This window comes from Ascaphus truei, chromosome 2 (genome assembly GCF_040206685.1).
Source record: "Ascaphus truei isolate aAscTru1 chromosome 2, aAscTru1.hap1, whole genome shotgun sequence".
In the NCBI taxonomy this organism is placed as follows: Eukaryota; Metazoa; Chordata; class Amphibia; order Anura; family Ascaphidae; genus Ascaphus; species Ascaphus truei.
The window spans coordinates 252,664,111-252,687,573 of NC_134484.1; the positions used below are offsets into that span (position 1 = coordinate 252,664,111).

Here is a 23,463-nt window from a genome sequence, read left to right on the forward strand (position 1 = left end):
TGGGCTACCGGATTCACTTAAAGCATAAGATTTTAAAATAAGGAATATATATATATATTTACATGAGATATATTGTTATACATCCATATGGATGCAAGAAGTTATATATTTCTCAGATGCCACCCATATACATGGTGGCGCAATTCCCATAGAGGCTCATACAGAGTTAACATTACAAATACATCATTGCTCTAAATAAACAAAAATACATGAAACAATGTCTAAGGATTAATATAGATGCAGTATACATATACACACATATACAATAATCATAAACAATTAGGATGTGAATAATGTACCCTTTCGGATGATTAAAATAAAATAAAATAAACAGTGGATCATATTATCCTATATATTGGGATTTCTCAAATCAGGAGAACATTGAGGAGAATATTAATATCTGGAGTCTCCATGCCACGAACAGAGCAAGGGCCCGGAAGGACCTGATATGGTAGTGTAGTGGACAAGTGCAATTTATTAATAAATTTGGTGTTAAAAATATGTATATATGTGATGAGAGCTGAATAGCTCATGTCCATAATTTCAATTATAAATAATTCTCTAAGCTAACACAGCCTTCAAATGACCATATTAATAGTGAATGCCTTATTATGTGGTATAAACTTATTATTATTGTTTTTATTAGTGACTGAAGGTGTACTTAATGATGTGATTTATAATTTGTGAAGTGATTTCAAACTAATACCGTGTGGCTACCCATTTACCCAAATTAATATATATTATGTGATATGATAATTATAATTATGTGAATAAATATTTTAATAAATATTTTATGTGAATAGGTGATATACCCCAAATCCCAGACGGGAACAAGGAGAGAGGAGGGGGGGGGGAGGGGGAAAGGGGAGGTGGGAGAGAGACCTCAGGAGGAGATCCAGACAAAGGATGGCACTGAAAAGCAGAGGAAGAGGACAGGGAGAGGCGTCCAAGGAACCATTATACAAAGGTACTAACGTCTAAGCATTCGTTTAGTCCCCCAGGATTGAGAGTGCCCAATTGGTGAATCCAAAAGGTTTCCCGCCTGCAAATAAAATATGTTGGACGCACCACAAGAACACTGGGAACGCGCTTCCTAGAACACAGGAGAAATGTAATTAAGGGTCCCAATAATCATAGTGTCTCTCGACACTTTAAATTATTTCATCAGCAAAACCCCAAGACTATGCAAATTATGGGAATAGAGACCATTTCTCCGTGTGTTTTAGGAGGCGATCGGTTCAAGACCCCTTGCAGGCGGGAAACCTTTTGGATTCACCAATTGGGCACTCTCAATCCTGGGGGACTAAACGAATGCTTAGACGTTAGTACCTTTGTATAATGGTTCCTTGGATATCAACCTGACCTCATTTATCCTTTTTTTTGACCGTTTGTTTGGGCTCTGTTCTTTAAAGAGAAGTTTTAGGACATTTTGACTTGAGAATCTACACCCTTCTTCTGACTTGAGAAGCGGTATTAAAATCTAGGAGGTAATGTCCCTAGAAATGTTTTTTTTTTTTTAAAGAATACGGTCGTGGGGGGAGGGGGACTCCCCCCCCCCGTTCCCCCAATCAGAACTACCAGATTAAATAGTCCTCCACCTCTCCCTCCCTCTTCTTCCCCCTATTGTACCTATGCAGTATCTGTACAGTACCTATTTGTCGTCCTCTCGTCACTATTTGTCGACATTCTCTTTCTCTGTTTCTTTCACCCCCCCATCATAGTGTATATATATATTACCCAGTAAGAGCTGATCCCTCAACATGGACTGAAATAAGATGGATCTAAGGTCTAAATTATCTGCAACTTAAGTATAACCAGAGTAGAAGTGATTATCTATGAATGTTTTGAATGTCTACTTAATAATATTACTGTCCAGCATACAGTATGATAATGTTCATACGGTCATATTGTTGGATATATTAAGTTTATTACTTGTACTATGTGGAAAACTAATAAAAACTATGTAAAAAAAAAAAAAGAATAGAGAAACAAAAACAAATAGTTGTGTGTCTAATTTCAGGAAACACTATCCCGGAATATCCTAAACCTGTTAAACACAATGACAAAGCTCTTTGGAACCATTTAAAAATGTTGCTTTCCTATTTGTGTTGGAAAAAAAAGAAGAAAGGGGATGTACCATTTCAAAGCTAATCGTCAAATAATGACTGGATGTAAGTCCTAGTACTCAATATTGCTTTACATTGCAGCATGTTCGTTTCAGGGGAGGGAGACTCCTGTAACCATCATGTAAGCACATTGTATCTATTCCTTGACAGCCACACCTATTTATACTTCAGTCTCTTTGCAGTAAATGAAACTGGCAAGGAGGAGCCTGAGCTGTAAAGGAAGAGAAACGAAACTGTAGGGCAGGCATGACAGAGCGAGCCTCAGAGGCTGGGAGCCTCAGTGCTGCGTGAGAGGAGCAGTGGCACACACACACACACACACACACAGAGGCGGGCACAGCCGGGAGAAGCGGGCACAGCCGGCAGCAGCGGGCACAGCCGGGAGAAGCGGGCACAGCCGGGAGAAGCGGGCACAGCCGGGAGCAGCGGGCACAGCCGGGAGCAGCGGGCATAGGCGGGCGCAGCCGGGAGCAGCGGGCACAGCCGGGAGCAGCGGGCATAGCCGGGAGCAGCGGGCATAGGCGGGCGCAGCCGGGAGCAGCGGGCACAGCCGGGAGCAGCGGGCATAGGCGGGCGCAGCCGGGAGCAGCGGGCACAGCCGGGAGCAGCGGGCATAGGCGGGCGCAGCCGGGAGCAGCGGGCACAGCCGGGAGCAGCGGGCACAGCCGGGAGCAGCGGGCACAGCCGGGAGCAGCGGGCACAGCCGGCAGCAGCGGGCATAGGCGGGCGCAGCCGGGAGCAGCGGGCGCAGCCGGGAGCAGCGGGCACAGCCGGGAGCAGCGGGCACAGCCGGGAGCAGCGGGCATAGGCGGGCGCAGCCGGGAGCAGCGGGCGCAGCCGGGAGCAGCGGGCACAGCCGGGAGCAGCGGGCACAGCCGGCAGCAGCGGGCACAGCCGGGAGCAGCGGGCACAGCCGGGAGCAGCGGGCACAGCCGGGAGCAGCGGGCACAGCCGGGAGCAGCGGGCACAGACGGGAGCAGCGGGCACTGCCGGGAGCAGCGGGCATAGGCGGGCGCAGCCGGGAGCAGCGGGCACAGCCGGGAGCAGCGGGCACAGCCGGGAGCAGCGGGCACAGCCGGGAGCAGCGGGCACAGACGGGAGCAGCGGGCACTGCCGGGAGCAGCGGGCACAGCCGGGAGAAGCGGGCACAGCCGGGAGCAGCGGGCACAGCCGGGAGCAGCGGGCACAGCCGGGAGCAGCGGGCACAGCCGGGAGCAGCGGGCACAGCCGGGAGAAGCGGGCACAGCCGGGAGCAGCGGGCATAGGCGGGAGCAGCGGGCACTGCCGGGAGCAGCGGGCGCAGCCGGGAGCAGCGGGCACAGCCGGGAGAGCCAGCTGGTACGTGTCAGCAAGAGGAAGCAGCGCAGCAGTCACTGGGAGGGGACATGCGGGGTGAGGACAGATAAAAGGGAACTAACTAGCTGAGGAGGATCAGAGAAGCTTTGTAGAGCAGAACAAGAGAGGGAGGGAAATGTAAAGCTACAGTATACTGGAAAAGGATCAGTGCTATTGTTGATATCATTATTTCTTTCCCACCCACAACGCCCTTAACCCCCCGGTCTAGTCAGGCCCTCCTCATCACAACCACAAGGCAGGACTGCCAGAAGTGAGGGGGGCGGGGGAGGTTGCCATGGGGACGCCCCCATCACTTCCCTTTCTAGCATGGTACTTGGGTAGAGGGATTTGCTTGGTTATGTCAGGTATTGCCTGTGTTGATGATAGGGTAATATCCGGGCATAGGGAAGAAACTCCTGATTGATTGCATTGGGCAGTATAGTGTTGCAGTTTATACATGTATTTTTTTATTTAGTATTAACGTTAATCGATGGTTGTCTCCCGCCCTCCCTCCATGTAAAAATATTATGTAGTATTTATGTTATCGTTATGATTCTTTAAAAAACTGCTTTAAAAAATCTGTACATTTTAATAATACTAATGATTATTATTTGTGTGTGTGTATATATATACATACACATCCATACACATACACACACACACTCCAGGCCTGTGTGTATATAGCTATCTAGATCGATAGAGATATCCATCTATCGATTTAGATAGCTATAAACATACAGGCCTGGAGTGTGTGTGCGTGTGCTTGTATATGTATGTAGGTATGTGTGTGTGTGTATGTATGTATATATACATACACATACATACATACATACATACATACATACATACACAGCTGCACATCCAGGAATATAGTGTATATGATTCAGTGCAACAAATGTGACCAAGGTTGCTACATTGGGGAAACCAGCCAAAAACTACAAGGAAGAATGAATATGCACAGACACACATCACGAAGAAGGACGATTCTGCTCACCTGTGGGACATCACTTCTCACAACCAGATCATTCCATTAATGATTTAAAAATCAAAATCCTCAATGGAATGTTTAAACGCACCCAAGAACGGAAAACATTTGAACTCAGAATGATAACACTCTTTGACATCAAAACCAAAGGACTTAATGCGGACATGGGTTCTCTCACACACAATTGTTTGTAATTATCCTGCTTGCCTCTATTGTTATCCACACTTTCTCAGGAGGTCACATCGTGTGTATGTATATATATATATATATATATATATATATATATATATATATATATATATATATATATATATATACATATATATATATATATATATATATATATATATATATATACATATACATATATATATACATATATATATATATATATATACATATACATATATACAAAAAGATAGAATCCGCAGCACACTCAAAATGAAAAGTTATTTAATCTTTAGAAATACATCAGGCAATCACAGGAACGCCAGAGCAACGTACGTTTCTGACCACAAGGTCTTTTCTCAGAGCTTGAGAAACGTACGTTGCTGTGGAGTTCCTGTGATTGCCTGATGTATTTCTAAAGATTAAATAACTTTTCATTTTGAGTGTGCTGCGGATTCTATCTTTTTGTATATCTAACAGACCGGTTGGTGTTCCCTGTCTATCTGCTGGCACCTGGATTTCTGATAAGTATATACTGTATTACTTTTTTATGAGTATAGTTCTCTGTTTGTGTGCACCCAGCATCAGCTTTTGTGTGTGTGTATATATATATATATATATATAATATACAGGCATACCCGCATTAACGTACGCAATGGGTCCAGAGCATGTATGTAAAGCGAAAATGTAGTTAAAGTGAAGCACTACCTTTTCCCCACATATTGATGCATGTACTGTACTGCAATCGTCATATGCGTGCATAACTGATGTAAATAATGCATTTGTAACAGGCTCTATAGTCTCCCCGCTTGCGCACAGCTTCGGTACAGGTAGGGAGCCGGTATTGCTGTTCAGGGCGAGCTGACAGGCGCATGCACGAGCTGCCGTTTGCCTCTTCGACGGTATGTCCTTACTCGCGAGTGTACTTAAAGTGTGTGTCCTTAAACCGGGGTATGCCTGTATATACATACAAGAAAAAACAAACACAGATGCCCAAAACTACTTCCAATGTGACAAAAATACACAGTGCAATACCTATATATTCTCTTGAAAAGGGGTCATTTAGTTTAACCCTTTGGCCAAAAAGTCTTAAGCCTGCTGCCACTTCAAGGCATGACCGTTAGCAGGTCCTAACACTACCTGAGTTAAAATTCTTATTTACCTGTATAATTACAAAAAGAATTATCAGAATTGGATCTGTTGTAACCCAGCAAAATGAAACTTACCTGCCAACTTGGAATGAACTGATCATTCTTCCTGTAATTATACAGGTAAATAAGAATTTTGTTCTGTTGAAAATATAAAAATAAACACATTGCATTGTAATGTTTTTTTTTCCGTATTACAATAAGAAGAAAACAGTTAAGTAAAAGTTGTGCGTTAAAAAATATTTTTTCGTGGTAGGTGCGCTATGAGTTCGGGGGGGCTGCTTGTTTAATTTGTCCTGTGCCCCATGATTTCTGTTGGCGGCCCTGTGTGTGATTGTGTGTCTGTCAAGTGAAACACACTATATTAACAACTTTAAAATAGTAAATTCTACCGGAATTTAAAGTAAATGTAAAGTACATTCAGCATACAAACAGAAATGACAACTCTTCTCCATTTCAGCCTTCCCCCTTGCTCTTGTCTCCGCCCCTCTGCCTTCCCCCTGGCCTGACGTCACTCCCCTTGTAGCAAGAGACAGTCTCCAAAACTCAAATAACAACTTTCGCAAGGGCTACGGAGACGGGTGACATCATCCGTAGCCGTAGCTGGCACTATAAGCGCAGCCTAAGGTTATGTATTTGTCACTACTATATTGTTAAGACCGCACTTATAGTGCTGGCGACGGTGATGCGACCGATGACGTCGCCGTCACCACCCACGAAAGTTATAATTTAACTTTCAGCGACGGGTTCATTGATTGGTTCAGAGACATTTGCATGTGGCGACAGTCTCTGAAAAATCAAATATACCCGGCTTCCAAATTTTTGGTCATAACCACACATTTTGTTTTGGAGCGACGTCGCATCGCCGTCGCGGGCACTATAAGTGCAGCCTAAGGGTGTTATTTTCACACTTAATTTATTGATTTTGGGTTTAGGGATCTGAATTACAGTTATCACTATTTTTACACTTTATCAGGAATCTACTTTAGATTCCACAATACACAATACCTTAGGTACCAGGTGCTCTTTTGTGCTGTAGAATGATCTGTAGGAAATAATCTTCCCAACAGTGGCATTGCGTTAAGGGGCGGGGGATGTTAAAGGGACATTTTTCATGGAAGAATAGATAGTAGCTTGAGTCCCGTTCGACCCCACCCCCCTTTTGTTAAGTTATAGGGGACATTCCCATACCAAATATGGTTGCTGTCAAAGGCTTGTTAACTGCTCACTTTTATCTATATTATCTATATATTTTTTTCCTAATAATGAAGGCAGCCTCATCCAGTGTTCAGTATTGAGGCTTTTTCCCTAATATAAATGGTATCTGTGTAGATATTGTAGTCTTTTGGTCCTTCAAAAGCATCATGGTATTTAAATTAGCACAGGCTGAATCGTTTGCTTAAACCAGGGATCAGTTAGTAACCCCAATTAGTGGTACAAATGCAACAACTCCGTTTTGGCAGGATCTGATATCTATTACAGGTCTCAAGCATAATCGGGTTGTCAGTAAAGAATCATGAAGTATACACTTAATATAGATTATTTATTGTATTACATTTCTAATGATCAAAAACGAATATTGTTATTAGTGCTTATTAGGAATCAATAATAGTGTTAGGGTCTGGCTTCTATACAAGCTTACCCTCCTTATCAGGCACTGTTACTGAGTAGCACCTCATCTTGCCATACTCACTAACATATTCCACCCTATCCAGGTTAATATTTCTTCCCACCTGCCAGACCTTAACCAGGTAATCTGCACGACCTTCCCTAAATGCAGCCACAGTATTATATTTAGGGGCCATAAATTCCACTACTGCCGCCCTTACCCACTCATCCTTATGAGCCTCTGCTGTTCTCGTGTGCATCAGGGAGATAAGGGTAGACATACCGATGAGAGCGCCTATACCTCTGGACTAGTATTCTCTCTGCGCAGCTACTTTTCCTCAGGTTCTGCCCACCTGCCCTGCCTGGCAACACCCAGAATAGTGGTCCATTCCAGGGGGAAGTATAGAAATCCTCCTCCTGGTCTGGGGATGCAAATAACCCTGAATCCATGTGCTTTCTACGCTCCCTCATTATCTCCACCTCCTGCTCTGGAGTGTACCTGCCATTCTCCCACCAGGGATCCACAGTTCCAATAAAGTCTCTTCAGGATCAACCCCTGAGTAGCGGGCACAGAGAAGGGCATTCAATTGTCCACGCCCCCAAGCTGCTTTGGACATCGTAGAGTCCTGATCTGGGCCTTTCAGGCCCCGAGGCTCAGGGACCAAAGCCGCAGTACTGGCCTTAACCAGTAATTGGTCCTGCTCCCAGCACGGCAACACCAGAGTTTGTATTACGGAAACACTCACCGGAGCAGGAGTGTCACTCGGAAGACCCCGTTTAACATCGGCATCAACGGGAATAACCCCCACCAGCAGCGACGGAGGAATTGTAGGAATGGCATCATAACTTCATCATGATGAAGTCAGCGCATCAACTGACAAAGTTGGGCTTGCGTCATCACGTGATCACCGATCAGCTGTGAGAGGATTCCTTTGGCTGGGGCTGTTTGGAGGCAGAAAGAAGCATGCTGTTTCATTTCTACTGGCGGTAAAATTGAGAGTTGTATTGCGGGGAGAATAACTGTGAGGTCTGGTTATATGCTTATGGGTTAGTAGCCCCTACTAATATCGTTGGGCTCCTTTACCTTCCGGTTGGTGAACGAAGACAAAGAATACACTGCTTTTCCAGAATCAGCTCCTTCTGGCCTCCCTGCTGTGCATCTGAGGGGTTTAGCTGACAGGTTAATGTGTACACCATCCAGGATCATCTACCTTTGCTGTGAGATTGGTGAGATTGTTCCTATATCCATTTCTCCCTACAAATGATTTCGTTCACTACCATGGGACTGGTTACATACTGACACTTTTCTATCAATACTCTCAGCCAGGATACAGCTAGCATTGTTTCAGCAATTGATCAAACATGTCATATTTTCTTTATATGCATTTTTATACATTGTATTTTATTATATGTTCATTGCCTCTTATGTCATATTTGTCATTTCAATGTTATAGGGACTTTGCTTTCCATGTTTTTTATTAAACTTGCCCATATTGACATTTACTATAAGAGGTTTGCGCTCTTTTTTTATTTTTTGTTCACATATGGATTAGGTTTAATCTCATCAGAGCAGCATCCCTATTTAGTACATGCCATGCCCCCCTCCCCCCTTGATCACTACATATTTTTGTTTTTACTTATTTGATTGGACACTTTATCACGTTTTTATTATTTCTATATATTCAATTGAGCGCTGGTTCTCTTTTTTCTTTTCACTATATCGGAAAAGTTAGACCAGTTGCGATACTGCAGAATAAATGAGTTCTTCAGTATTAGGTGATACCTTTTTTATTTGGACTAACAATTTATGTCAAAGGACAAGCTTTCGAGAGTTCTCCTCTCTTCCTCAGGTCAATAATACTGATTAACAAAGGATAAAGGCTAAAGCTGATTAACAAAGGAATCTGGCTAAGGCCTTGGTCCCGCTGCAGCCGGCGGTGCGCGCGGCCGTGGGCCACCAGCTGCTTGCCTCCGTTTTGGAGGTCCCCACTGGCTCCTTCCGGCGTGGCTGACTGCATGCTGTGACGCGTCAGCCAGCCGGAGCTACAAGGAGCTTGTAGTTTCGGAGAGTGACACGTCACGTGACACGCAAGGGAGCCAATCCGTGTTCCCCCTCTGCTCCGATCCCCGTTCCAATTCACCCCCCCCCCTGGTGTGTGTATTTGCCTGTGTGTGAGTGCCTGTGTGTGTGTGAGTGGAGCAGTGAGAGAAGCTATGTGTGTCTTGGGTTTTTTGTGGTTAACTTTCGGCCGGCTCGGGAGGAGGGAGGTGCGCCCAGCTAGAGGCAGAAAATTTGTATCTCCCGCTCCCTGAATCTGAGCTCCGCTGCAGCCATCCGCAGAGGGGGGGGGGGATTTACGGGAGCAGCAGAGGGCATGTGGAGGGAGGGGGAGAGTAGCAGGTCCCTCCGCTCAAACAACGCCCCCCCGGCCGCCGCTCCCGCTCCCTGCAGACCACAGGTAACGGTCAATTGCCTGTCAGCGCGCCGCCTGTCTGCAGTGCGGGCGCGCTGACTGAGGGAGCGGGGCCTTAGCCTAAAGCAGGGGTTGGGAGAGCAGGAAAAAAAAAACAGGTGTACTGTAGATAAGGTGGGGTGAGAAAGTGGTGTTTTAAGACATTGGAAGGGATAAAACTGACAAGGAACAGCATGGAGGGGGAAGTGGATGCTGTTTGGGGGGAAGGTGTGGATAAGAACATCGGCAGAGAGGCAGGCAGGATAATTACAAACAATTCTGATAGTGTGTGAGAAACTCCATATCCGCATTAAGTCCTCTTGTTCTGGTGTCAAAGAGCCTTATCTTTCTGAGTTCAAATGTTTTCTGCTATTGGGTGCGTTTAAGTCATATCAAAATGATAAGATAAGCGCCGCGTCCCCCAGTTTGTGCACCCCTGATGTAGTGCTTTGAATGTCAACAAGCCAATCTTAAAATAAATTCGCCATTTTACAGGGAACCAGTGCAGAGAACAGGTGTTGTTGAAGAACTGGTGTGGCAATCTGGTCGCAGCATTCTGCACCAGCCGCAGGAGGCGCAGCTCTGTTTCTTAAAGACCCAGGTAAAGTGATGTGATCACGAGTGACACCTGATGTTTAAGGGTCAAGTCACAGTCAAGGACAACACGAGCCCTATGTGCCTCTTTCTATTTTCTTTTACTTATAGTCTTTTAAGTGTTCTTGGATCTAGTGGTGCAGCACCCAATACGTGCTTCATGCAGGTAGCAAGTTACGTTCTTAATACAACCCGCTACAATCCACCCTTCACTTGGGCTGCCATTACATTGAGTGAAGGTCTATGTACACACTCTGCATACGCCTTACAGGAGATTCAGGGGTAGATGTGGCCTTTATTGTTTGGGGACATGGTGTAAAGGGTAACTAAGTGGGTTATTGCCGATGCTGTTCTATACACAATGTAATTTGTGATTTCATTTATTTGTAGGAAACCATAGCAGTGAAGACTGAGGAAGATCTGAAGAATATAAGTACAATCCCACAAGAGACAGCAGAAATATGCATAATTTCCAAAAGAGTCATGCTAAACAGAGTGGTAACTTCGGAACTACAAGTAAGAAATATTGTCTGGAAACTAAATATTACCTACAATAATGTTACATTTTAAACATTGCTTCTGAAAAGGCTACGCGAGATGAGATGGGAGATTGTAATCTTTTCATTGCAGTAGATTTATGCTCCAGTATAGTTTTAACCTGCACCAAAGGTTATTAGTGTAATTCAATAAAGTTAATTGCAATAAAGGAGGTAAATAAACACAAAAATATTATATATATTTTACTTCCTTTATTGCACTGTTGAATATAATAGATTGACAAGTTAATTGAAATCCCCCAAAGAATCTTTCCAAGTAGAGAAGTACTTTATCATACTCCTCACAGGAGGTACAGGAGAAGATGTACTCTTGATTTTGTTGGGTCTAATGGTACCTAAGTGAGTCAAGGCTCATGCAGCCATCTTTATGGCTCTGCCACTTGTTAAATCACAACTTCAGAATTCTATTCCATTGTAGGAAACCACAGCAGCCGAGACAGAGGACGATCTGAAGAATGTAGTATGTACAATCCTACAAGAGGCAACAGAGATATGAATAATTCCCAACAGCCTTCCGGTGAACTGAACAGTAAGTGGAGAATACACTCTTTGTACATTCATAACTTTGGTACTGAAGGAACCTCAACAAATCGCTCAGAAATACTTTACAGGTCTCCATCAGTGAATTTAAACTTGAGTGTTGTTCAAATCTTCCGTAACTTAACAACAAAGGCACGTTGGTTCGTATAATAATATAAAAAGTCCCCAAATCACGAATCTGCAGCAGTGAAGAACCCATTTAACAAAGCGGTTCATAAAGCGTATACGATCATGCTTGTAAGTATAGAACACCATGTACTAACCAATCAGGAGTGTTATCAAGTGTCTCTCAAATGCCTCAGACATGCATCCTTCATGGACTTTCACACCAATATTATGATGCAGTTAGATGTTATTGAAATGCATAATACTGTATTTATAATGAAGAAACAAAAAAGGTGGAGTTTAGGACGGTGTCTTCAATAGCCATTTAGAAACTTAATAAAGTCTTTGGGTCTGCCATGTAGCTCTACATTTTTTTGTGCAAAGGTTCAGCCAGTCACCTATTGCATCAAATTTGGACAGGGTCAAAAGAGTCAAATGTGACTCTTCATCAACTCTTCCTATATAAAATATTACTTCTCCAACAACCACTACACTGACAAACTCCTTGCTTCTTTCATTCATTTTTATAGATGATCTACATTCTTTTCTTGGAGGGAGAGGTGGCGGTACTTTCTCAAGAAACCCCAGATCTACAGTGCATGGAAATCATGACATCAGAGCACGGTCTGAAAACAGGGCAAGAACAGTGCTTAGGCCAGATGTGCATTATACTTCTTCAGAACCGCACCGTAGTTCCGGGAGCTATTCAAGACAAGATCAAACCAACTCAACTGAAAAAGGTAATGAGAAATAATATTATCAGCCGAAATCTATGTAATATGTAATATCCTGTCTATCCCAGTAACTAGAGCTTATCCTGCTATAATACAAAAATAGGAAAGCCCTCAGATCAATCCTCTGTCAAATTAGAAGTCTCCACTCGAGGAATGTGTAAGTTGATCCATACCTTGCAGTAGCTCTTTTTTTCTACTGTTTTAGCATCTGCATGTACAGTGGCGGCCGCCTTTAACCTCTTGCGGCCGTTTCCCTACGATTTTTCAAATCGCGGGCAGATGCGGCATGTTTTCGGCCGTTTTTGGCGCCGCGGGCGCTTTCAATGTTAAGCGCCATTAGCGCTGTCTGGTCAATGCGGCTGACGCGCGGCAAAGTCCGTGACAAACGGAAAACATCCGGGGATGTAGGAGGATAAAAGGGGCCGCAACAGTATACACGGGTAGGCTTCCACCCAACCTGAGAAAGTACAAATCATTACCAACACATACTGATAATGCAAACTTCTAGAGAGTTCAATAAAATCTATCTGCAAATTTACAAAAGGGTCCCATGGACAAGACGGATGATTGCGCCGTGTAGGTTTTATAGCCTTTCCTACGTTATGTTGACTGCAATAGCACACACAGTAGCTGGCAAAAATATGCCGCTCTTTTTGACAAGCCAGGCGTCCACCAATCTCTGCTGATAAATTGTATAATCCCCTCTTTTTTATCTCGCATGGAACATCCCATGTGCCATGCGAACAATATAAAATAATAGCGAAGAAGGCAAAGCCAGGAGGCCACTGGAGCCAATCCACTTATTGCCTTCCAGCTATGTGGCCTCGCAAGACACAGTCACTTTCATGGTGAAGCAAATTATCATAAAAAATGCTGCAGGACCATAGGTAAAGTAATGATGTTTGTGCTATTTGCGACAGGGTGAGCAACATAGAGAGCTGTTACAGACAGACATTGGGCTGCAGGGTGTTTCACAGCTTGATCTACTTTAGAATTGCCAATAGAAATTGGGTGTTTATTATTTGTATGAGCTGCTTTTAACCTTCACTCTTTTCAATTACAGTAGGGTCCCGCTTTACAGCGTTCCGCTCTTACAGCGTTTCCCAATGCATACCCATATTCATTAGGTTCGGAGCTTGTTCCGTTTTTCCGCCAATTTTCGGCAAGACGTGCACAGCAGCAAAGTATCCAGCTGTCACTAAACAACAGTTTTAGTGTTTTCAAAGGTACAATACAGTACGCTTTACGGAGATTTCCGCTTTACGGCGGTGGCCTGGAACGGAACCCGCCGTATGAGCGGGGCCCTGCTGTACTGCTGTTCAAAAAATCAGACAGGACCAGTTCATTTAAGAAAACAAACAGTGAGTTTCCTATTATAAGTTTGAACAGAGAAACCTTGATATCTAAAAAAACAAAACCATCTCTGAAATCTTTCGTTTAAAACAAAAAAACTCTTATTGTTTTAATCACTATTTATTTCTAATTCCTTCTCTTTTTCACAACCTTTCTCTGCCTACAACTCGTCACTATTCTCATACCTTACATTAACATTCTGTATACCCCAGTTAACAGCATTTAATTCTACCTTGTTTGTACTTAGATTCTTTTTCACTTTATAAGAATAGAGATAGGTCTAGTTTTTCTGGAAAAGTTTTTATAAATTCCCTGGAAAAATTAACAAAATTAAGAAAAATTAAAAAAAAAAATCTCAATTCTGTGATTCAAGTGAGCCTGGGTAAAAAATCTGTAAAACTTCCTTCCACTACTGGCTCAATCTTTAATGAGCGATGGAATTACTATATATAAATACAAATCAATACTGGGAGTCAGTATGCAATAAAATCTTTTTACAACTGCCATATTTAAAAATGTCTTTTAAAACATTACACTAACAAACTTTTATTTTTAATTACTAAAATAGTATCAGAACCTGTGGCACAGTTCTGGACATAGTCATTTGTCTGGGCGTTCTGCCAAATGTCCTTGGGCAAGACAGATAAACACTTTTCAGTATTCCAAATAATAATTGCTGGTTTATAGCAGCAAAGTAAAATAATTGATTTAATATGATATCTCCTGACATTTGTGCGTTAGGCTCTTATACTACATTGCAATCCTAAACATTATATACCAATAAGCATTTTATACCTTTGAGTGACATGTCATACATTTCACTCCACAATATACAATGCCTCTATCTTTAACATTTCAATTTGATTCTTTGCTCAGAACAGAAAAACACTTGAAACACTGAGCAGCTCAGAGATTAAAATGGAGCTTTTCCCACAGCCCAATGCAGGCTAAATTTTCAATGGCAACCTAAAAAAATAAAAACCCCAGGACATTGTCAAGGGGCAAGACACCCTTAACATATAATTTTAAATAATGTGCTTGTTAGCTTTTAGCAGCATCTTAAAAAATTCCAAAACATATCCTCACCAGAACAAATAAAATTGAAATGTATTTTCTGGTTACACACAAACAGAAAACACACAAGGAGATTTTCCTTAAAACGTTTGAAACCACAGCCTACAGACACAAACACATAATTTCCACTTCTTTTATACCCAGCCAAGTAATTTAATAAAAAAACAAAGCACGTATTCCTCACCTCCCTTACAATAACTAAACAAAAGTTTAATCCTGCAAACGAAATTAATTTAAAAAAAAGTGTTTGTGTGCCGAGCACGTGCATTTTAAGTGAAACTTCTTTGTCTTTTGTCCCTGTTTTGAACGCGTGTTTTAGTTATTTGCACTTCTATATTTATAGTAACTGTGAATTCCTTGTGTGTGTGTGTCAGTAAGTGTGTTTGTTTGTCAGTCAGTGTGTGTGTGTGTGTGAGTCGGTGTGTGTGTGTCAAGTCAGTGTGTGTGTGTCAGTCAGTGTGTGTGTGTCTCTCTGTGTGCAGCCCTCACTCTCCCTCCCCAATGAAGACAAGGGGGGTCTAAGTCCCCCGGCCCTGTGCAGCCCGTAGTCTTCCTCCCCTCCACCTGCAGAGACACGGGGGGTCTAAGGTCCCCTGGCCCGGAGCAGCTCCCATTCTACCTGAACGCATGATGATTCAGATGCCCCCCTCTCCCCAGCGGAGGTCCCAGACGAAGGGGGGGAGGTGGTGGTCGGCACATCACGGGGGGAGGGCCCGGGCAGCAGCAGTGTGCAGAGCGGGGACAGAGAAGGCTATAGCACGGGACACTGGAAACACAGGTCATAGTGATGATTCAGATGCCCCCCTGGCCCACCACTCCCCGGCGGAGGTCCCAGTTGAAGGGGGGGAGGTGGTGGGCGGCACATTAATTGGTGGGGGGGCGGACCGGGCAGCAGCAGTATGTGGAGAGGAGGCCAGAGCACGGGACACAGAGCATATTCCCAGTGAACATGTGGGAGGTACTGGCTGTGCTGCACGCATGATGATTCAGATGCCCCCAGGAGTGATTTCACTTCCGTCACCACTGGCTTCTGTCTCCAATCAACTGCATTCACGCCGCTAAAGAAGATTCACCAAAAATGTCCTTCTTTTTTCTTATTATCATAACTGACCTTCTTTTAAAACTAATTTGAAGCTATGGAGCATTGAATTAACTTTCGTGCCTAGAATGCTATCTCTGATCTTTGTTCAGTTAGAGGGAGAGGGGATCACGTCAGCTGGGCTAAATTAATACTGTCTCTCTCCTCTCTGGAGGGGGAAATAGAGCAGAGGGAAAATAATGCATTTCTGGTTTAAGAAGCCCTTCGTCTGGCCAGAATGAAAGGGACACTTATTTATAGTGACCGGGCTAATTACAAAAAATGGCAAAGATCAAATTATCTTTCCACTTATGCCCTTTTCCTTGTCCTCCTCTCTCTCCACAGACACTCAAACTCTCCTTTTGTCCAGTGTTGATTAGTTCATGTTGTAGTGGGTGTACACCTTTTAAAAAATTTAATTTTATAGCGTGCAATTAATTATATTATTTTTGTAAGAACTTGCAAGATTTTACTATCACAGACACAGGGATTACTCGAGAAAACAATCCTTGTAACATAGTTATACTTGACAATCTTAACAAAACGATTTGGGGAAAAAAATATATTTTCCTTACCTTCAACCTATACTTAGGGCGTGTTCCCCACTTAAATTCATAATACTTGAGAAAACCTGAGATTCTCAATCCAGGTGGGGAAGACCCCTCTTGGGAATTCAGATTTCAGACTATCCCGGATTCTTTTTAGGCAAAAACAATCTGTTGAGAATAATGAGGGGCACCGATAGACTGTGACATTGTCAGTGCCACTCAGTATGCACTCATACTTTTTGAATCTGGCATTAGTCATTTGGGTTGCATGTCTTAACTTTATATTGGCAACATTGTTTTTTCTGCTTATTTACTTTATACACTTTTTCAGCTAATGTATCTCTTTTAGGAGCTCTACAATTTCTGACAAAATGTCCTTACTTTCTACAATTATAACACATTCTGTACCTTCCTTGATCCCTATCCTGTGATCTATTCTGAGAATCAAATACAGGCTCCTCATCTTTATCTTGTAAATAAAACTCTGACTGCACTTGCACCAATTTAACACTTTTTTTCCCCACCTTGTCTTCCTTACTGTGTTGCATATATTCTGCCACAGTAGCAATTTCTGACAATCTTTTATGCTCCCAGTCAATACACACAGTCTGTTTTTGCGTCCCAATTTCTGCATGAAAACCTTTCACAAAAACCGCCACTATAAGTGGTCTTGTGTTAGTCTACTTCCTCAATACCTCCATATACCTTGATCATTTTCAATAATCGTCAAGTTCACTTGCTGTTTCTTCCTTATTTTATTTTGTTTTTATTTTTGTCCGTCAATTATTAAAGTAAATGCAGCAGTTTTAACACCTTTTAGGGGGAAAACGAGGACTATAATATAATTTGGAGTTCCTTTTTCGGTACCCTCTTGTTCCTCAACAGAATTCCTTGGACCCATTTTTACCACCACACAGATTATAAATACTGCAAATTGTATGTTACCTCACACAGAACCACACAGATTATAACAACTATAGATTAACGTTGCCTCACCAAGACCCACTAAAACCACACAGATTATATCAATTGATTCTTACAATAACCTACTCATTATCGGACTTCCGTCACCCAGACTAGACTTCAAAGAGACATCATGGCCTCATGAAACACTCAACATTTTTCACTAAAGGCATTTCAAAAGGTAATTTGTAAATCAATCAAATTATCAATCAAATGATCATAGAGTTGAGTGTTCCAGTGAGAGATGTCTGTCTCCTATGGTCCATGTGTCTGAGATTTTGGAATCCCATCCTCGTCGCCAAAACTATCGTCATTTACAAACTCAAATATATAAGAGCAAACTCGGGTTCTTGGATAATGAGTAGTTTATTGCCTGTACAGCACAGAGTATGATCATACACACAATAGTCCATGAGACGCTCTGCCAGGGGAGGGCCCAAGCAGGCTTTATATACATTTTAGATTCCTTTGTTTAACATAGGTTACTAGGCAGAATATAATGACATCACATAATGCATTCCCTGTACACGAGGGGATAATCCTCTTCTAAACCAATCAAGTTACAGTCATCTTATCTATCCCAGACTGGCTCCAAAGATCAATTCATCTAACCTAAACTGGTTCTTTTAGCTGACCACAACATTTGAGTGTTTGAGCAACAAGGCTCAGTGCATATCCCCCCCTCTGGAGCAAAGTTAATTCTTGCAACAACACGCATACTGACATATACAGTAACACATATAAAGATAAAATGAATTCCGAACACTGCTAACAATTTCCTCTCCATAGACCCCCCCAGTCCATTTCAATAATATGTCCATTCCAACATTATTATTTCAACAACACCACTTTAATTATGTCTTGGACACAGAGGGAGATGCATCAAACTAAAAGTGAACATACAGTAGAAGTTGGTTTTGATGCATTACTCAATTTTCTGCTTGTGTGTGCATCAAATGTAAGAAAGTGTTTCTTACATCTGATGCCAATTGTTGGCCAGAAAAGTTTACGCCACCGCAGAGCAGGCAGATTTTTGTGATGCAAATACTAGATACAAAAGTGACACACAGACGCAGGGTTTGCTACATATAATTGTAACCCCCTGTGTGATGCAAGCAACACACTCTCACTGCCCCGTGCCAGGTACCTCTCCAGTGTGCTATGGACATGTGACTTATGATGGACATAGAATAAGCCAATAAGCAAGTGGAAGAGATGGGACTAAGGAGAGAGGAGCCTTTAAGAGAGGTTGGCAGGGCACATGTGAGGAAGATCTGCACAAGCCTGGATGACTCCAGGCTTGCTTGATTCTGACCCGGGGCCAGTCTATGCCCCTCAGTGAGAGTAGATGTTGACTGAAGGGAGAACCTCACTTTGTGCAGGGAGGCCCAGCAGATCTCCACTGGGAAGACATACGGAGGAGTGAGCACCGTCGGAGGGGATCCTCAACAGTCGCAGCTAAAAATGGTACTGAAGTATTTTGCAAAGTACCAGCCTGCTACCCTGCATTAAAGAGCTCCAACAGTGTGCCGGCACATCATATAGTCCTAGATACTTAGGATTGGGTGTCCACATCCTTCATGACACTGACATACACTTGCACAGCATTTATGTGTAATGTTTTATTTATGGGTAATGTTTTATTGATGTGCTGTAATATGAATGTAGTGATCCTTTCTTAAGGATCACAATTTTGCCAAGTATCTATATTTGCTATATAAAATTGGTTATATCACAAACGCCATTGTAGTTTCCCGTTGTCTGAGCTCACGCCACTTGTGGCATATCATTCAGAAATAAAGGACTCGGGCCCCCACCTCAAGAACAGGTTTCAGTCAGGGGTCTAGACATAAGAGGGGTTAAATCATCATTCTAATCTGTGTGCTGTGAAACTCCCTAAATCCTCCTATTCTCATGCCCCAAATCGCAATGTGACACAAACAGTAGAAAACTTGGAGCAAAGACCTTGATACATTGATACATGATGAAAATGATACAATTTGCATCAGTTTTGCTCCACATTTGCCTTTTTACATCACACCAGTATTATATAGAATCTAGCAACTTAAAAATAGTCCATCTTAAATAAATGGAACTAACTTTTTGTCTAGATGGTGGGTTTTACAATAAGGACTACTGAGCAAACAAGAAACAGACTTTATTAAGTAGATGAAGCCAAACACAAAGGAATGTTTGGAGTGACTCATTAGTTTAATAAGTTTAATTCTACTAAGCAATAGTGCCGAACCCACATTACATGTAGAAAAACTTAGCCTCATGGGTAAAAGGCTTAAACCAGGAGTGTAAGCAGAGCGAACTAATATGGGCAGTGTGTCCTCTCCCAAGCTTACTATACAAGATACTGTGATTTTGGATTTGGGAGAGACCTATTGGTCTCAGAAGCTGAACTTCATAATGTATTTATAAAATGTTTTAACCAATACATTGAGAGTTACCTCTCATTTTCAAGTATGTCCTGGACACAGAGTTATGATGACAAATACATGGTTACATTAAGTGAGCAGGGACAGGGACGCCAACAAGGGGGGTCTGCCGGGGCTGCTGTCCTGGGCCCGCTGGCTTGGGGGGGCCCGGCCGGCACTGCAAATTTCCACCGACCTCTGACCAGACCCTGCTGCCGGTCGCAGCCGGGCCCCGGCTCTCAGCTGCCTCAGGTAGTGTTGCCAGTGTGGCTGCGGGCACCCGGTGGCAGGATTCTCTGACGTCAGCTCCGGAAGTCAGCTGGGCTAAGCTTTCGGCACGCGTCAGCATCAGACACCTCGTGGGACAGACAGTGAGGGAGAACTGGGGCCGGCGGCAACCGCTGTGACCTGCTACCCGCCCTCCTCCCTCCCAGCCATCCCGCAGACCGCCTAACCCCCCCCCCGCAACAACGCTCCCCCTTCGCAGCCACCAGCCCCCCCGCAGCAGCGGTCCCCTCCGTAGCAATACCCCCCCTTTGCAGCCACTGGCGCACCGCCCATCCCACAGCCGCTGCTCCCCCGCAGCCACCGGCCCATCCCGCAGCCACCGGCCCATCCCGCAGCCACCAGTCCCACCGCAGCCACCGGGCCTGACCTGAGACCATCCACAAGGCAAGTCTCATTCTTATTTGTATTGGGGGGCTTGGGGGTATTTTTATATGTATTACATAGTTGCATAGTAGATGAGGTTGAAAAAAAGACGTACATCCATCAAGTTCAACCTATGCTAAATTTAGACAACAGATACTTTATCCTATACTATACTTACTTATTGATCCAGAGGAAGGCAAACAAAAAAACCCATTAAGGGGAAAAATAATTTCCTTCCTGACTCCAAGAATTGGCAATCGGATTACTCCCTGGATCAACATCCTTCTCATGTATACTTATTTGGTATATCCCTGTATACCTTTCCTTTCTAAAAAGATGTCCAACCTTTTTTGTATTGGTGGCTTGGGGGAATTTGTATATGTTTTGGGGTATTTTTTATATGTATTGGGGAGGGTTGTTTTTTTATATGTATTCTCTTTTGTAGATGTAGGGTCTTTTTTAAATGCATAGGGGTCTTTTAGATGCATTTGGGGTCTTTTTTAAATGCATTGGGGTATTTTTTAAATGTATTTGGGCGGGTTTTATATGTATTGCTTTTTAAAAATATGTATTGTTTTATATATATATATATATATGTATTTTATATGATATATATATATATACACATATACTTATACATATATGTAGCCCCCAGGCCTATATTTAACCCACCCGGCCCATATTTAACCCCAGCCCATATTTAACCCCCCCTCCCCCAGGCCCATTCGGAATCCCCCCACACCTTTTGTCACATTGGATGTAGCATTTGGTATCTTTGTCTTTTGTTCAAAATATTAAAATAAACAGATTACATTGTAATGTTTTTTCCTGTATCAACAATAGCAAGAAAACAGTTAAGTAAAAGTTGCGCGCTAAAAAATTTTTTTTCTGTAGTAGGTGCGCAATGGATTGGGTGGGGGGCTGCTCCTTTCATTTGTCCTGGGCCATGTTTCTGATGGCTGCCCTGAGCAGGGTTATACATTATATACAAGACATTGCATGCACAGTAAGAGATAATATATGTTATAGGCGTATGTAACAATTGCAGACCAGATTAAAATGTGAGACCGCTTTAGTTTTGAAAGAAATTAGACTGCTGGCGGCTGGTACCGTTATGTAGTCAACAGGAACCACCCCTATACTCTTAGTTAAAAAAGGAAAAAGAGGAGGGGGCCCCCCCTTGTGATGCTTGCCGGGAGCAGACTATGCCTTGATATAATTCATCATCATCTTCATTGCAAAAGACAGTTTGTAAGACCCAGGATTCCAAATGTCCAATATAATAAAAACACAACCCATACACATACCACTAGCCTGTGATAGGTATACCGTGTGTGGTAATCTGGGTATTAAGTGCAGGACTGATCACATGAATGAAGTAACAAAGGTAAGTTACTCACTGCTGACCTTGTGGGATTTCCTGGTCCTGTCGGTGTGCTCCTACTCAGGAGTATCTGCAGAAAGAAATTGAAGGAACGGCGGTGCATCTGCTGCTGCTGAAGATAAATTGTAAACCAAAACTGCAAACTGCAAAGATCTAGGTGCAAAAATTTATTGTAGGCACATTAAAAACAGCAAAAAGGTCACTCTGACGCGTTTCAAAGAGCCGTTCCTTCTATTTCTTTCTTAGTTAAAAAAGAAAGCAAGAAACCATGTTTACTACTAACACGGAGTTAACAATAGCAACATATTAACAAAGAGTAAATGTATGTCACTGACGGAATATGGGTGATGGAGTCATTGAAGCAGGTGCAGAAGGTTCAATTCAAATGTTTGCTCCTTTTGACCCTGTGCAAATTACCTCCGTCCATATTGACTAAGGTGTGCTAAACTGTGAGGCACTTAATCCACTTGAATGGGTTGTAAAATGCCTTTTATGCTTTGCAGCACTTTGGTAATATGCTCTTTATCTTTCTGTGCCTGAAGCATCAAATATTATATTATAAGTTATTTGGGGCATAAAAATGTCAGCTGTGCAATTGCAGCAGTGGGGTGTTGGGTTGTTCCAAACATGAATCAAATTCGATCCCTGCTACTGACTATACTGCAATGACAGTATTGTGAAAGCACTTTAATTAAAGTGGAAAATATTTGCGTAGTTAACCGTTCGAAGCAACAATGCTTGGAGAGAAGCAATATTTTGGACAGTTACCATTCAAAAACTGTTTTTGTACAATGCCAAACACCAATACAGTATCTTAATGAGGACTCAAATCTCGCCATCACCCGAGGATAGTTTGGAGACTGCTGAATTGGACAAACTTTGCAATATTTTAGTCTAAAGTAAGATGTGCTAATGCAGGGAATGTTGGTTTATGTTAAAAAAAATATGGAAAACGCATTTTTGGAAGCACAAATATATTTTTTTTTAAATTGCATAAACCTTTTGAGAAACTTTCTTAGAACTTTCACATGAAGATTTGAAAATCGAACTGGGACAATATTTCACATTTCTACACTTGACATTGCCTTGTTGTCTAACAAATGTAGTTTGTGTTTTCAGCACTATATAACATGAATGGAAAAAAATATTTAAATACATAAGCATGAAAAGTCTTCCAGAAAGATGTCAAACAAATTTCAGTAGATTTCACTTGAGAAACGTATCTGTGAAATGTTGTGGTATCGTTGTGCCCAAATGCATAGGTGTACATCTGTAGCTCTTGCTTTGCAGATAGAGGTCATGGAGATGCCAGAGCAAAGACAAGAGAAAGGGATGACTCTCGTGGTAAAAGAGGCAGTTATACACAATCTCAGGCAAGAGCCTCGCGTGACCAATCTAGTGGCTCAAGGGGACTATCACAGCGTCACAAAAGTCCTGGGAGATATGCGAGTCAAAACATGATTGCAGCTTCTGGCAATAAAACAAGAGGTAAGTAATTGCATGCATAACCATGCCTTACTCGTGTATCTTTTTTTTAATCCAAATTAAAATGAATGGGCTTACCCTAAAAAAAATTAAAGTGCAGCTGGAGTTTCAAAAACATACACCTGATATTAAAATAAAAAATGTGATATCT

At 42.6% G+C, this 23,463-nt stretch overlaps 1 protein-coding gene across 1 annotated transcript in view; it reads left to right on the forward strand.

The window, feature by feature from the left end:
- The first annotated feature begins 10,320 nt into the window (after window positions 1-10,320).
- The window catches only part of LOC142487212 (NFX1-type zinc finger-containing protein 1-like), a 59,065-nt gene continuing 45,922 nt past the window's right edge, over window positions 10,321-23,463 (forward strand). Inside the window, exons 1-5 of the mRNA XM_075586053.1 lie at window positions 10,321-10,424; window positions 10,808-10,933; window positions 11,393-11,503; window positions 12,150-12,359; window positions 23,118-23,315. Coding sequence (XP_075442168.1) covers window positions 10,879-10,933; window positions 11,393-11,503; window positions 12,150-12,359; window positions 23,118-23,315 — 574 coding nt within the window. The 5' untranslated portion in view covers window positions 10,321-10,424; window positions 10,808-10,878. The remainder of the gene's footprint in view (window positions 10,425-10,807; window positions 10,934-11,392; window positions 11,504-12,149; window positions 12,360-23,117; window positions 23,316-23,463) is intronic.